This window comes from Epinephelus fuscoguttatus, linkage group LG21 (genome assembly GCF_011397635.1).
Source record: "Epinephelus fuscoguttatus linkage group LG21, E.fuscoguttatus.final_Chr_v1".
Lineage (NCBI taxonomy): Eukaryota > Metazoa > Chordata > Actinopteri > Perciformes > Serranidae > Epinephelus > Epinephelus fuscoguttatus.
In genome coordinates, this window is record NC_064772.1 from 25,158,714 (window position 1) to 25,173,415 (window position 14,702).

Consider the following 14,702-nt stretch of genomic DNA (forward strand, 5'->3'; position numbering starts at 1 on the left):
AGAAACATATAGCACCTATGGAAAAGATCTTGTAGAATATGGACTCATTTTTTAATAAGATTACTTTCAAGGTAAGAAAGCAGCTGACAAAGTTGGATTTTTGGGTGGTCTATGTCTTTAAGTACCTAGGCTAATGTTTCAGTCTTCAAAGTAACCTTAAAGAAAGTCAAGTGTATTACACTAGCCAAATAGACTTGTCAAATACTGCTGCTTGGTCAGTGATTTTGGGGTCAGACACCAACGCCAAAAGCCACCTTTTGCAACAGTATGATACGCCTTGGGGCTGCGCCAGTTACGCCGGAATTCCACTGGAATGCGTAATGGCTGCACTGGTTATCCACTGTGTGCTCCGCCATCCGTCAACACCCACCGGCTGCGTTTGTGGTGCAGAGTGGTGCAGCTCTGCCGGACAGCGGGAGTCACGTGGACACACGAGATCTCGCGAATTCACGCATAATCACGCGATATATATTATACGGATCATATATGATTTTATGGTTTCGTACCTCCACGAATAACATCTCCTCGTCCATGGTGTCAACAGGGTGAAATGACGTCTGAAATCCTCTGACCTGTTGACTTCAGGCCTGCCTCCACCCATTATGACATTTTCAAGGTGTAGTGCAGGGAAATATGATCCGCCGTGAACACTGACTTCCTGCCCCGCATGATCTGCTCTTTGCTGAATTGCTGTGTTGTGCTCCGGCGTCCGGCAAAAGTAGAAGTCCTGCGTATCTGTTGCAGAGGGCTCCGGAGCACTGCAGCTGTGACGGAGCCGGAACGCAACACAGCCGCAGCCAGTGGAAGCACACTCATTGACTAGAATTGTAACGTATCGGCTCCGCTGCCGTTCTAGAGCGCAGACGCAACCCACACGCATCTGGTGGAATTTAGGGGTAAGGCAGTCGGTAGCAGTGGTATGATACGCCTCCAGTGGGCTGGACGGTGCCTGTTGTGGCAGTATGACACGCAGACAAGCAGCGCCAGTTGAAAATGTGGCCGGACAGCACCTTGTGGCTGTATTAGGGATGGGGAGCACAAGCAAAAACACTATTCGATAATTTTTCGAATAATCGAATAACCCCCCCATCTAGCCCATCTCACACCGCTGTAGCAATCCTATACTGCCCTTGTGCGGTTAGGAGCTGAATTGCATGTCAAATAAAGGGGGGAAATAAGACGGCAAATAGTAATAGTCTCATTAAAAAAATCGATTTTTCAAAAATAAAATGACTTTTCGAAATTCGAAAATCGTGACCCATCCCTAAGCTGTATGATGCGCCACTGGGCAGCATCAGTTTGAAACACTGCCGGAACATAATATAAGGAACTGGAAAGTCCTTATAGGTTGGGTGGGAACTTGGACTTTTACCCAGGAGTCTGGTGTTTGCTTCCTGTGTGAATGTAGAGCCAAACCATGATGTATTTTTTAAACCTAACCACATGCTTGTGTTGCACAAAGAAAAAATACATAAATATGAGGTGTTTTATTGATGTTTTAAGTTTATTTTGAAAAAGACTCTATGTAACTGTACATTTCCTGTGAAAGCAGAAGTTTATTTAGAGACACAATGTATTCAGCAGACAAATTGACACGCTGTCCTCAAACATCATCAACAAATGCAGGAGGATATCTAGCGTGTCATATGTAGACATGAATGTCACTGACAAAGCAGAAATATTTGACGAGTTGGGATGAGAACACGATGCAATAGATAGCTACTTCAATAAGCTTGCACTTCATTGCTTGAGTGACACATGTGAGCATAGACTTTAATGAGAACGAGCCACTGCAATGATTGGAGTAAGGCAGAGGAAGAGACTTCAGCTAACCTCAAGCTTAATAAATTCTGAAGTCCACTTAGGGGGTGTCTGAAAATATTTTACAAGATATTTCCAGGCAGGAATATGGAAAATGTAATGTTTATGATTATATTTAAGAAGGATACTTAGCTATTTCAACCACCACTGCCTCTTGTTTTTACCTTGACCTGCTGTTTTTACTCCCGTCCCCATAATTCAAACCCCACTCCCCAGTCAATCACAGTCACAACACTTAAGCTAGCATCAACACTGCTGCTTTGACTGAAACTTGTCCTCTCAGTTTGGCAGTGTAAGAGTTAAGTCATCAGCGTGGAGTAACGGCAGGCGATGATTCGTGGCAAAATGTTCCTGAATAGAACCTCCATGCATAAGACTGAAGGACAGGTGGTTTTCTCTCTGGGGATCGCTGTGTGAACCTCATCGAGTGGTGAATGGGATTGAGCCGAATGTGATTGAATGGGCTGCAACAGGCCCTGATGGTAGCAGTGTGTACGTGTGTGTGTGTGTGTGTGTGTGTGTGTGTGTGTGTGTGTGTGTGTGTGTGGGTGAAACATTAGGTTGACTTAAGCGCCCTACCATCCCAACCCGTCCCTTTGATCAATAGCACTGATAGCTCCAATGTTATCACCACTTACACGCAAACACACACACACACACACACACACACACACACACACACACACACACATTCACCAAAAAGATATTTAGCTTTAGTAAGTGTAGAGTATGTGTGCATGCACGTGTGTGTGCGCTCTCATGTAGATTGCTGCAATCCCAAAGCCTCTTCTAAGTAAGACAGAGAGAAATAAATGGCTCCAGCTTTGCTTGTTACCACGCTGGGGGTTATTGATGGTATATGCCCAGCTTAAAATTATTGGCTCTGTATTTGTTTACATAAGCAATATTTTGAATTACACTGGCGATAAATTAAAAAGCAATATATATGTCATACATCGAGGCAAAACAGAAAAAAAAAGTCGACTATAGTTACAAATACACACAAGACGAATGTGTTTTGGAGTATTTGCAGAAATATTAGAGGCAATGAATCAGGGTTAATGGCAGAAGGAAAACACTTCTGAATAAATAATAATCGGCAAACAATTATGATGCAGCACACAAAAACAACAGCTTAATTTACTTTCAACTGTAAATGATCCATATTTGTCACCGCATGCGGTCCTAACAGTACTAAAAGAGAAATTAATGATGAAGCTATTTGGGGCTGAATGCAGCTTATACCCACAGACAGAAATGCACACATGCAAAAAAAAAAATAAAAATACTGTGCTCATTCGGGAGTATGAAAACAAACACTAACTAGAGTTTTTAATTCTGTGGCTGGTGAACAAGGTTCTTCACGTGGGATCTTCTCATACTCAACGGTGACAGTGCCCATTTATCTTTATCAAGGCTATATACCTCATTAGTTGAGGACTTGCCCACTGCCCACACATTAGGTGGCCAGTGTTTTCTTGCCCTGTCAGAAGAGGTACAAGAGCTTGTATTGCACAGCAGCGTTTCAGGAATTAAATTTGAGGCACAGATTAGTTTAAAGATACTCTGTCCGAAATTACTGAGAGGAAACACTTCCTTAAAGGAGCTATTTATGACATTCAGAGCATTAATAAAACTATTTGCTATGTAAAGCTATAGTGATGTAATGGCGTCCTAAGCAGAAATGTAGCCAAGCTACCTCTGTGTGTGATGTAATCTGAGCTTCTCTGTTCTTTGTTGTGATTGACAGTGTGTCTCTAAGTGTATCCCACTGGGTAGCTAATTGCTGCCGCTCTGCACTGTGCTTGTTTGCCAGCGTTGGCATCATCATGAAAGTGTAAGGCCACCCTTCAGTTCCTCTCTGGTTAAACAGTAGCCCTTTTTAAACAGGAACTGTGTAAATTTGCAGGAAAGCCCAGTCAGTCTTCTTTCAGCATTGGCAGTATAAAAACAAAATCGGGGAGTGTGGCAAAATGCTGTCTACCTACTTTTGTTTATACAGAATGCGCCTTTTTCGGGGCAATGGGTTGCGTGAGCAAGTAACAAAATGTGTAGCTCAGCATGTGACGTAAACAGAGCTGTGGGAGGGAAGTCGCGGCTGGTCAGTCCTTCTGCAATTCTCTCGTAAGTCGGCGCATCCTTCACCGTCCCCGTCATCTGACGGTTAATGGCCTCTTCGTTTGTGAGGGCAAGGAGGGCACACAATTCCTTGTCTCCCCAGTTGCTCATCTTTACAGTGTCTGTCAGGTTTGCGTTTCCCTCTTGCTACTAGCTGCTCGCTAATTCCTGTTATCAGCTGTTTCGTGCTTATCCACCGCCAGTGGCTCGCACGCGTGGCGTCATCAACAGCTCCTCCCACAAGTCATCGACGGCCCCTCCCATTGCAGAAGGCCGCCTCAGTCTGTTTAAACTAAAAGGGTTCCGCCAATATGACAACCCTACGAGATGGAAAATTGGGCACCTCGGATCAACTCGTCAATCCGGCTCTGTGTGTCTAAACACTCGCAGCTTGCAGGCAAAACAGCCCAACATTCATGGAAAATCTGGCAGTGTAGAAGGGGCTGATGATAGCTGTCAGCACAGTTGCAGTTGTTAGCACTGTTCATGCTGTTAGCAACATTAACTGCTAGCTGCTGCTCAGCCACCTCCATGTTGAGAGCCATGTGCAGGCACCCGGCTCAGACTCTGAATCATAGATATGCTCTGAATGTCGTACACCTCCTTTAAGCTTAAATACCATCAACAATCACGAGCTGCGCCAATGAAAAGCCTATGTTGAAACATTAGGCCATAGGCCTTTTCATTGCAGTTCCATTGCTATAGCATCAGCTTCGTTCCCTGTTTACTTCCTGTCAGCTACTGCATTAACAAATATTCCAACAGGAAATACAAAGGGACACATTTAGGATGCTCATGTTGTCAAGTCTGCAACAGTCTACAGGATGTTAATGTCATGATTAAACCATAGCGTGTGTCATTGTGGCATTGGGCTCCATTTCTATTTAATAACACTGGCACTGATTATTATTATTATTTTATTTTTTTAGCATTTAGAACAACACATCTTCCCTTTAACAGATCCACTACTTAATAATTAATTATGATATGTAGTGAGTTTTCAGAGACAGGTGTCAGCAGGGTCAGCTTGTGTTTATTACATCTGTTTTCAAAGCTTTTTTTATCTGAACGCTATAAGCTCTGTTTTCACATTCATATTATTCCACTATTTAACAAGTTGGGGTAACATGTCAAGGTATGATGAAATGCATTAGCAAAGGCAGGGGAGGACTGCTAGCAAATAAAGATGGATGTAAACACATAGGATGTAATGTACCTAATTAACTGGATTTGCAAATATACAGTATACACACAATATATTCCGTGAGTTACACTCAGTGTAAACATAACTTTTGTTTGTTTCTCCTGGGCACCTTTAACATGCTACTACGACAAACAAAAATCATGTGATTCAATTTCTAATGACATCACCGTCATACAGAATTCAGACAATAGGTGAAACATTAAAGGTTTGCATGATATTACTGTTACTGTAAGTGCTGTATGTATGGTTTGTTAAAGGACCAGTGTGTTGGATTTAGTGACATCTAGTGGTGACTTTGCAGATTGCAACCAACTGAAAACTTCTTCCTTTACCCATAGACATATGGTGGCCTTCATGTCAAGAGAGAAAAACACAAAAGGCCATTTCTAGTGCTAGTGTGTAGTTTGTCTGTTATGGGCTACTGTAGAAACATGGTGGTGCGACATGGCTGGCTCAGTGGACGTGGATCCTCTTCCCATGTAGAAACAAAGGGCTTATTCTAGGCTAACAAAAACATGATCCTTAGTTTTTTCTGCTTTTGTATGTCTTGCCTATAGCCTCCTCGCAAAATCTGATACATTTACATTATATTAATGTTAATTAATGCGTGTAATCCCAGACCTATAAAGTAAAGTACAAAGACCTGACAGCCTTCTGGTAGATGAGAATCTGATAGACTGGGGGGGGGGTATAAATATATATATAAATACATATATCCTGTCTCCACCGGTGGAGATAAACAAGCAAACATCCTCGCTGCTTTACTTTCTGCTGACTAGCTTTGTGCATCACTGTTATTCATGACAGGGCTATTCTTCTCTTCTCCTCTCCTCTCCTCTTGCTGAAAGCCCATCTGTTATCACCTGTAGCTCTTCACCATACAACAACAGTGAATAGTGTGGGCCATTAACCCATTAGCTAATGATCACGGATTGTCAGATGCCCCACTCAAGTGCTCGCTAACAATGAGGGGACAGAGGTCTGTTGGTTCAAACCAAGAGACGTACAGGAGACAATATAGCCACGGAGAGATCACGTCCATACAATATCTATCAATGAAGTGATAATGGCTCATTTCCTGATGTTGTATTTTCCATCTAGAACGCATCGGTGCTTACACAAGGTCTGTGGTGGAGATTTTACATTTGATAAAAACTGAGCTAATTAACTGATGAATATTTATGTGCACCATGCTGCACTCCCACATCAGGTTTTTCTGCTCTGGGTTATGTGAAGGTGAAAAGAAAGCCTTCACATTTTAATGATAATGACAAGAAAAAATGTATTCATTTTGTAATTACAATGGAGTGTCATTCAATTTCCTCTTCCATCATGAGTCCTTTTAATACATTCATTGTTGCAGGCGTCTACAGTGCATGCAAATAACTTTGGATATGCTATATGGATATGCTATAAGATAAATACAAGACAACTAAAGAGCTTTGTCTTTGATGCTCTTATTATTTTTAGCTTCCTACAATATATACATCTACACACACACACACACACACACACACACACACACACACACACACACACACACACACATTTTTGATCACTCACCCAAATGTTGCCATCTTGATGATATGGTTTCCAGTTCCTCCCTGTGTCGCTGTAGAGGAGACGGTACCGCGTTGTCCAGTCAGAGCTGCTGTAGCGGCCCTGTGTTGCTATGGCGCTCACCTGCTTCCTTGAACCCAGGTCCACCTGTAGCCATTGGTAATGGTCACTGTCCAGAGGTGACCAGCCACCAGCACCTGTAGAGTAAGTGACATCTTTATAATGAGTGGAAAGTCAAAAGGTTGCCATTAAATACCCATTTAACAGTATCTGTCTGTCTGTGGAGTAAACTGGCTTGGCCCTGGTATAATTAAATTAATTGTAACAAATAGTAGGGAGCATTTTTTTCCCCTCTTCTTCTTCTTCTTCTTCTTCTTCGGTATATCTTATTAAGAAAGACTGCCTGCTGCACATGCAGAGTTGCTGCTGTTCAGGGCAGACCAGATCTTGAGTCCAAGGCAGCATGGTCCCGCCATAATGACATTTTACAAAGACAATGTGGAGCTCCACAGCTATAACCCTTCCTATTATTAATGGTCAGTGTCTGGCAGAGAGCAGCCCAGACATTTGCCCCAAGACAGGCACTGGAAAAGCGTATGTACTGTTCTTCAGAACCATATAATTATTCACCGTCCAGCAGACATCTCAACTTCTTGAGGAATGGCATTAGTATGTATGACATTCCAGGGTGGACTCCTTTTTATTATTGGTATGCAAGACATAATATGACATTTTACAAATGCTGCTGAGTCCACTATCATCCACGAAACTAGGAATATGTTCAGTTAGAGCTTAGAGATACAAACGGCCAAGAATAAGAGCCACGATTAGAATCTGAGCACAACATTACAGCTGTGTTACTGATGAGATCTATATATCATAAAGTACAGAGTAAAACAGGAATGAGACATTCCCTAGGCATGAAAATAAGTGAAAATGCAAATACTGTCATGCACAAATACGCCACACTTCATAATGATGGTTACATAGGGTTATCCATTATCTCCATTTATTTCCAGCTAAGCTCTGGTTTAATATGTGCATCCATGAGTGCAGATTAAAGTGATATTTCGCTCTGGTGGAACATGCATTTTGCAATAGCTTTTTTACCGCACAAGTCTCAAAATGGACAATACAAACTGAAAATTACTTTAAATGTTTAGAGTGAAACTGAAATATGACCTCTTCTTTGCCTTTTTGCATATAGTTCCGAAGTGCATACAAAAACCCAGCTCCCAAGTTGAAGGTTTGTGATCTTCGATACAGGGTAGGTGCACTCAAGTTGGAAAACATTCTACCAAGGTGAAATACTGTTTTGAAGTAAATTACTATCTCTGAAAGCATCAAATGAGTGCATTTCAATGCTATTTTCCCATGGCTACAGTGTCGACTGTTGGAATAGATGGCTGTGTTTGGATCGTATCTCAGTGGCAGTCTGCGTCCTTGTTCTAGCCTCATTGCCAGACAAATACTCATGCATCCTCTAGAGGCTGCTACCCTGCACACCTCCAGGAGTTTACCTGAGGCAGGGCTAAACTCCCCTGGACCTTACAGGTTAAATGAGCCTTAGGTTAAAAGCTGCAGAAACAAAAGAAAAAGGAAACTGCTAGACAGGAGAAAGAAAAATGCTGGACAGGTTCCCACTGACCTGATTCCATCTGCCATTAGAAGGTAAGAGGAAAAAACAGAGGTGTGATGCCAACATGGTATGTGGGCGACTGTGAGAGCAGTCAGACCAGTGTGAGAAATACAAGAAAAATGCACACAAAGTGCATTGGAGTGCATAAAACAGATGTAGAGACTAGTGTGCGCGCGCACACACACACACACACACACACACACACACACACACACACACACACACCAAGCACTGAAAATGTATCAATGCAACAAACAGCCAAGCCTGTGACAGAATGCGACTGTGAAATGATTATCGGGAAGAGTGGGTGGTGGATGGACTACGAACTGGCCATGTCACGGCCGTCTTCTTTGATTCTCTGTGATGGATTTTTTTTCGAAAGGACACAAATACAGATAAGAAAGTGACGGGCTGAAAGCACAAGTGAAGGAGAATGACTGATTTGAAAATGACAAGGAGAGAAGGAAACAGTACCACGGGGACAAGGTGAGAGAAAGGGAGATAGTAAGACCACGGAAGTACCAGAGAGTGAGAGAGGAGCACCAAGTGCAGTGGAGGAGGCATGAGAGATGATAGTCATATGATAAAATAGAGGGTGAGGCAGTCTGTGATGTACACCCCCCACCCCCCCCCACCCCCCCCACCCCCCAGCAAAAATCCTATATCTTATCCAATTACAGAGCCATTACACTCCAGCCCCGGCCTTGACAGATAACCAGGCCCGTATCAGTGGAAACGTCAATACCTCAAAAACCCGTTGCAGCAAAGCCATCCCCCTTGGGGGGATAAAACACTATCAAAAGGGGGTGAGGGGGAAGGGGATGGAGGGTGAGGCACTGGGTTCGGCAGGGGCGGGGTGATAGTGATAAGTAAACAGACAGTAGGAAACAAAGATTAAGAAAGCAAGCTGAGCAGACAATGACCAAGGTAGTGTGAGGATATGAACAAAATCGGAGGATGGGGTGCCAGAAAGAATGACGAGACGGTGTGTGAGCGGGTGACGTGCGAAGGGAGGAGGCAGAAAAATGGATACGAGGGTGTGTAAGAGAGATGGATGAGGTGAGGAGAAGAGGGAGTGATGAGAGAGGATTTTATGGCTGTGGTACTTGGGAGACCAGAGATGAGATGTGGATGGGATGAAAAAAAAGGACAGAAAGGGAGAAATGTAGTTATGGTAAAGAGGGTGATAGATGAGGCCAAAAGTGAAGAGGGGAGGATGAACAGAGCAGTGGGAAAAGGATGAGGAACTTGGAGAAAGAGATAAAGTGAACCCATTTGACACTGCAAAGGGTTCAACATCAACGCAGAATTAGACTGCAGGTGGGTTCAAATGGCGTGGAACAGAAGGCAAAGATTAAAAAAGTTATAGAGTTCAGGACAATAGAGGAAAGTGAGAATATATGTACCATGTATGGAGTCATTACGGCACATTCCTCAATAATAATGGTACATTGTAGAGATGAGTATGCTGCTAAAAGATTTCAGCGTCAGCTCATCTGAGAGTTATGATGTGTAGCTCTGTTTCTGTGTATCACCTCAAACATTCCACTGACATTCCCATTTTGATGTCAAATACCAAATATGAAATTGTCTTGTATTTCCTCCAAATGGAGTCATGGAGGGCAGGCTGACCTGGCATGCTGCTCTTCACCCAACCTCCTGCTTCACAGTCACACACATTCACACTGCCACAGTGCAAATACAATTCTCCACTGCTGGTCACTGAGAAGCACAAAGCAAGCAGTTGGCAAATTTTCACACATTGTTCAAGGCCACTTAAACGGCCATTACTGGTTGGTGGGAATCGAATTTCAAATCTCTACCCTGCAGTGCTGCAGCCACAGTGACCACTCTCACACCACTGGTGCCTTGTAAGCAGGCATTCAAAGTGGTATTTGGAGTCCAAAAGAAAAAAATCATACAAGAGGCTGATATGGTATGTGTTATGACCAGACATTTGCACGCCTGCTCTACATCTCAGCCACTTCACACTTCTCCTCCAGGACCCCTGCAGTGCTTCACAACTTTCCAAAACTTCCTTTTGCCACCCGTCTACCAGATGCCCTCAGATTTTCCTGCCAATCCCAGACACCTGAGTCATACACACCTGTCTCAAACACCTGATGAACCACACACTGTACATATACCTGCCCTCTAACACTGGCTGTCTGTAGGATTGTGAATGTTGCTGTTAGCTTTAGCATTTCAAACCTTTGTACATGAATCATCAACACATTCTCAGTCCTGACTCATCAAGAACTGATGCTTGGCCAATGGCCCTACACATCAAACTGTGACACTCTAGGTACCCCTTCAGCAACAGTTTTTGGACAATCAGGGACGGCATGTAAACTACACAAGTTACATGTATTGTGTTAAAGAATAAATAAGATTTATTTCCTGAAATTTAGGCAACAAAAGTACATGGGTAGGTTTTAAAAAACATCATGGTTTGGCTTAAAATAAGTACATCATTGCTCATGTAATGTAAAGTCATGTGACTTACATCACTAGCGTAGCATTCTACATATATTAGCACACTACAGTGCTAAAGAAACAACTTTTGGTGTCACACGGGACATGAACAGTGCCCCAGGTGAAAGTCCAGAGTTTGTCTGACCCATCCACCTCCTCTTCTGTCTGCCCTTAGGGCTGCAACTAACAATTATTTTCATTGTCGACTAATGTGTTGATTATTTCTTTGATTAGTCGACTAATCATTTTATCAAAAAATGTGTTAAAATGTTGAAAAATGTCGGTCTGTCTCTCCCAAACCCCAAAATTTTGTCATTTGATGTCTTGCGTTATCCGTGATCGATCTCTGTAAATGTACAATTAGTGGAAACGAATTTTCCTCTGGGACAAATAAAGTAAGTCTAAGTCTAAGTTTCGTACTCACGCCAAAGGGTTTTAGTTCACCATCAAATCAACAAAGCTGCCAATATTTGAACATAAAAAGCTGCAAAAAGAGTATTTTGGGGTACTTTTATAGTACTTGTAATGACTCAAACCAATTAGTCGACTACTAAAATAGTCACCGATTATTTTAATAGTCGATTAATCATCGATTAGTCGACTAATCGTTGCAGCTCTTTAAACTATGCCAGTGCTGCTGCCTGGTGCATCTCATAACGCCGCTATAAGGTGCCTCTGTGCATCAATATCTGATGCCAAGGGCCACTGACCAAATGTCCATATTTGACGAGTTGGGAGTAAGACTGGGTTGACATCTTTACCTGAACCTGTACTTGCCTGCATCTTGTTCCTGCCCTGGTCTTGTTAATGTGTTAACTACGAGACCTCTGTTTGAACCTGCTGTCTGTTTCTGTAAGCCTGTTCCTCATCCATTAGTTCCTGTTCTGGCTGTGAATCTGCATCTGAGACTTCATCCCTATTGCCTCCTACACAAATTGCTACAATTCGGATGTGATGCTGCAAAGAAAATGACATACGATCCAGTCCAGTTTGATGCACACCATTTGATTGGCCAACGCAGTGCAATACTGGATGATGTTGCATTGAGTTGCATCAAAAAGCTGAGCCAGGTTCAACTTTTTTGACGGACAACTCTTCCTTTAATTGACGGAGCCCAACCTCGCAGTCTCAGCGGAATGAATGAGGAAGCTGTGTTTTTGAAGAAGTGCTTATGCCGGTGTGAACATGGCTTAAAGGGGTGAATGAAAGGACAAGGTAGTGGTTAGGGAAAAGGGGTTGAAGGGGACGGATGGAGGAGAAGGCATGTTAGGGTTACCGGGTTACCAGAAGTAACAGATGGGAATGAGAGAGACAGATAGATTGAAAAGTCCAGAGAGACATAAAGGTTCAAAAGATCGTAAAAGTGATGGCAAGCATTTGGGAAAGACGGACTGAAAAAAAAAGCAATGATAGACGAGAATTGTGGGCTAAAGAGCTCTACGTTAGAGGTCAGAAGAGGAACAAGGGACAAGAATAAAGGATGTGGGGGAGCAAAAAAAATAAAAAATGAAGGCACCAGAAAAGTGAGATGGGCAAATGCTGTCATAGATTGGAGAGGAAGGGAGAGGGCTGGTAAAGAGGAACAGATGAGAGGTGAGAGGGGAGGAGGGGCAGCTTGACAGAGGTTAGGAGGGGGGTGAAGAGTAATATATAAAAAAAAGAACAGAGGTGCAGTGAAAGGTGAAAGCCGGAGGGAGAAAAGGGAGAAACGAGAAGAGGTTGACAGAATAAAGTGGAGATGGAGGAGGCTAGCGGTGCAGGGACGGAAGGTTAGAGAGCGAGTGTGAGCATCAGCGGAGGGAAAAGAAAGGAAAAAAATGGGAGGAGAAAGGGGAGGGGAGGAGTGTCGGGGGACTGTCACCGTTCTCTCACCTGTCACACACACAGATGTTCGGGGAGGAGAGGAGGAACAGGAGGAGGATAGGGGAGCGAACAGGGGAGCAGAGAAGGTCAGAGAAACCACCTTTGAGGAAGAGACGAAGAAAAGGAGGAAGGCAAGTAACAGAGAAGAAGATCAGGAGATAGAGCTCAGGACAAAGGCTGGAGAATAACTACAATCCAAGAGGAGGACGGAGAGAAAAAGCATTGACAGCAAAAACAGGCTGAAACTAGAGGAGCATGCCGGATAGATTTTTCTCCATTGAAGCTGATAAAAGTCTTGAAAGCGCTGCTGACACCAGGTTACTTTCTGGATAATAGGCACTTCGAGCACCATTTTGTACGCGTGTGTGTGTGTTTTTTAAACATTTCAAGTCTACATTGTTGCATGAAGTGAAGTGATGAAACACAATTTGTATGCAGTTCTTCCGAATCCAATACGTTCTCGACCCCAACTCATGATCCATGACTGCTTGATCTCTAGCATTGGTTTTGGATAATCAGAGAAAGCGTCTATCACTGCTGGTTACATACATAGTGCCTTTTCAAATTAAACTTTCATGTTCAGAGAAAATGTAGGTTTCGTCATCAAAGCTACTTGAGGTTTAGGCAACAAAACTACTTGGTTAGGTTTAGAAAAAAGATCAACGTTTGGGTTAAAATAACTGCATGTTATGTAACTTCTAGTCTGTCAAGTGATGCAAATGTCACATGATGGCAACTACATTATATAGTGAAAATAAAGAAAACACGTTAACGTTTGGTTTCACAGGGGACACAGACCACAGTCTCCTGGATGAAAAGTCCTGTGTATGTTTGACCCATCCAACAACATTCCCTCCCACACTTCGCAGACTTTCTCGCTCTTTACACTACAACATTGCTGTGGATGGGTTTACATTGGACTTAACTGAAAGCCCTGTGCGTCTCATACAGACGCTAAAGGGGGTCTTGTGCTTTGAATCTGATGCTGACCAATCGGCCTTTCTCACAGTCACTTATGCATTTACATTATCAGTTTAGACCCATCATGCCAGACCAAGCTGCACCAGAGATGGACCTTCTCCAGAGTAGGTCCTCAAGCGGGCAGTGGTGATGTCTTGCCAACTGCAGCCAACCCCCGACAGCCCCGCTTCTCCCCCTCAAACAAGCATTTGTGTTGCCAGACTCTACACATTTTTAAAACTCTTTGTGTGTTCAGCTCTCAGTGTATTTGTAGCTTCTGACTGAATTTCTGTGGTTTGGAGTTTAGTTTCTCTCCTGCATCCTGTTTTTACTCTAGATATTTGCTTTATTTTACCGTTTCATGTTCGCTATCAGCCATATAGGAAGTTGTGTGAAACTTCGATGTGATTTTTATTGTGAATAATCTAAAGAGAAAAAAAGTGTTTCTTTGTAAATTAGTGGAACTTCGTTAGCAGCTTGTCTTCAGTAAAGTCAGGTCTAATAATACAGCAGGGAGGAAAGTGAAAGCAGAAACAGCCACAGTGAGATGTTCGTTGAAGAGCTTCAACAGGCTCTTACTGCACCTCTGCAAACAGCTCACCTCCAACAGGTAAACTTCTTTTCCCTGCCCTGTTGTGGAGACTGTGGATCAGCCTGCTGCTTTTAAATGTCATCACCCAAGACAAGCTGTCAGCAGTTGAAGGCACACCTTCAAGTGAGTACCACTGTTGTAATGGAAATGCAAATCCCTGCTGCGCTGGGCTGATGGCCCAAACCAAACCAAACCAAACCAAGCCAAGCCAGCACATGGCTGTCGAAAAGGGGTATAAGACCACTGATTAAGTTGTTATTTGATGTCCTGGGAATGAGAACGGGCTACCAAAATCCAATGGTATTGAAAGCTGCATAGGATCATTGACCAATCTGCAACATTTATGATAATCCGTTTCAGTCCATAATCAGCAGAAAATACCAAATATTCACTTGCTGAATGTCCCGAGCCTAAGTATTTAGAGCTTTCCCTTATTTTGTAATTGTAAATTAAAAGCTTTTTCAAAAGTT

At 43.0% G+C, this 14,702-nt stretch overlaps 1 protein-coding gene across 1 annotated transcript in view; it reads right to left on the reverse strand.

The window, feature by feature from the left end:
- cntnap2a (contactin associated protein 2a) overlaps window positions 1–14,702 on the reverse strand; it is a 462,042-nt gene that overhangs the window by 250,437 nt on the left and 196,903 nt on the right. Inside the window, exon 3 of the mRNA XM_049564641.1 lies at window positions 6,707–6,900. Within this exon, the coding sequence (XP_049420598.1) occupies window positions 6,707–6,900 (194 nt within the window). The remainder of the gene's footprint in view (window positions 1–6,706; window positions 6,901–14,702) is intronic.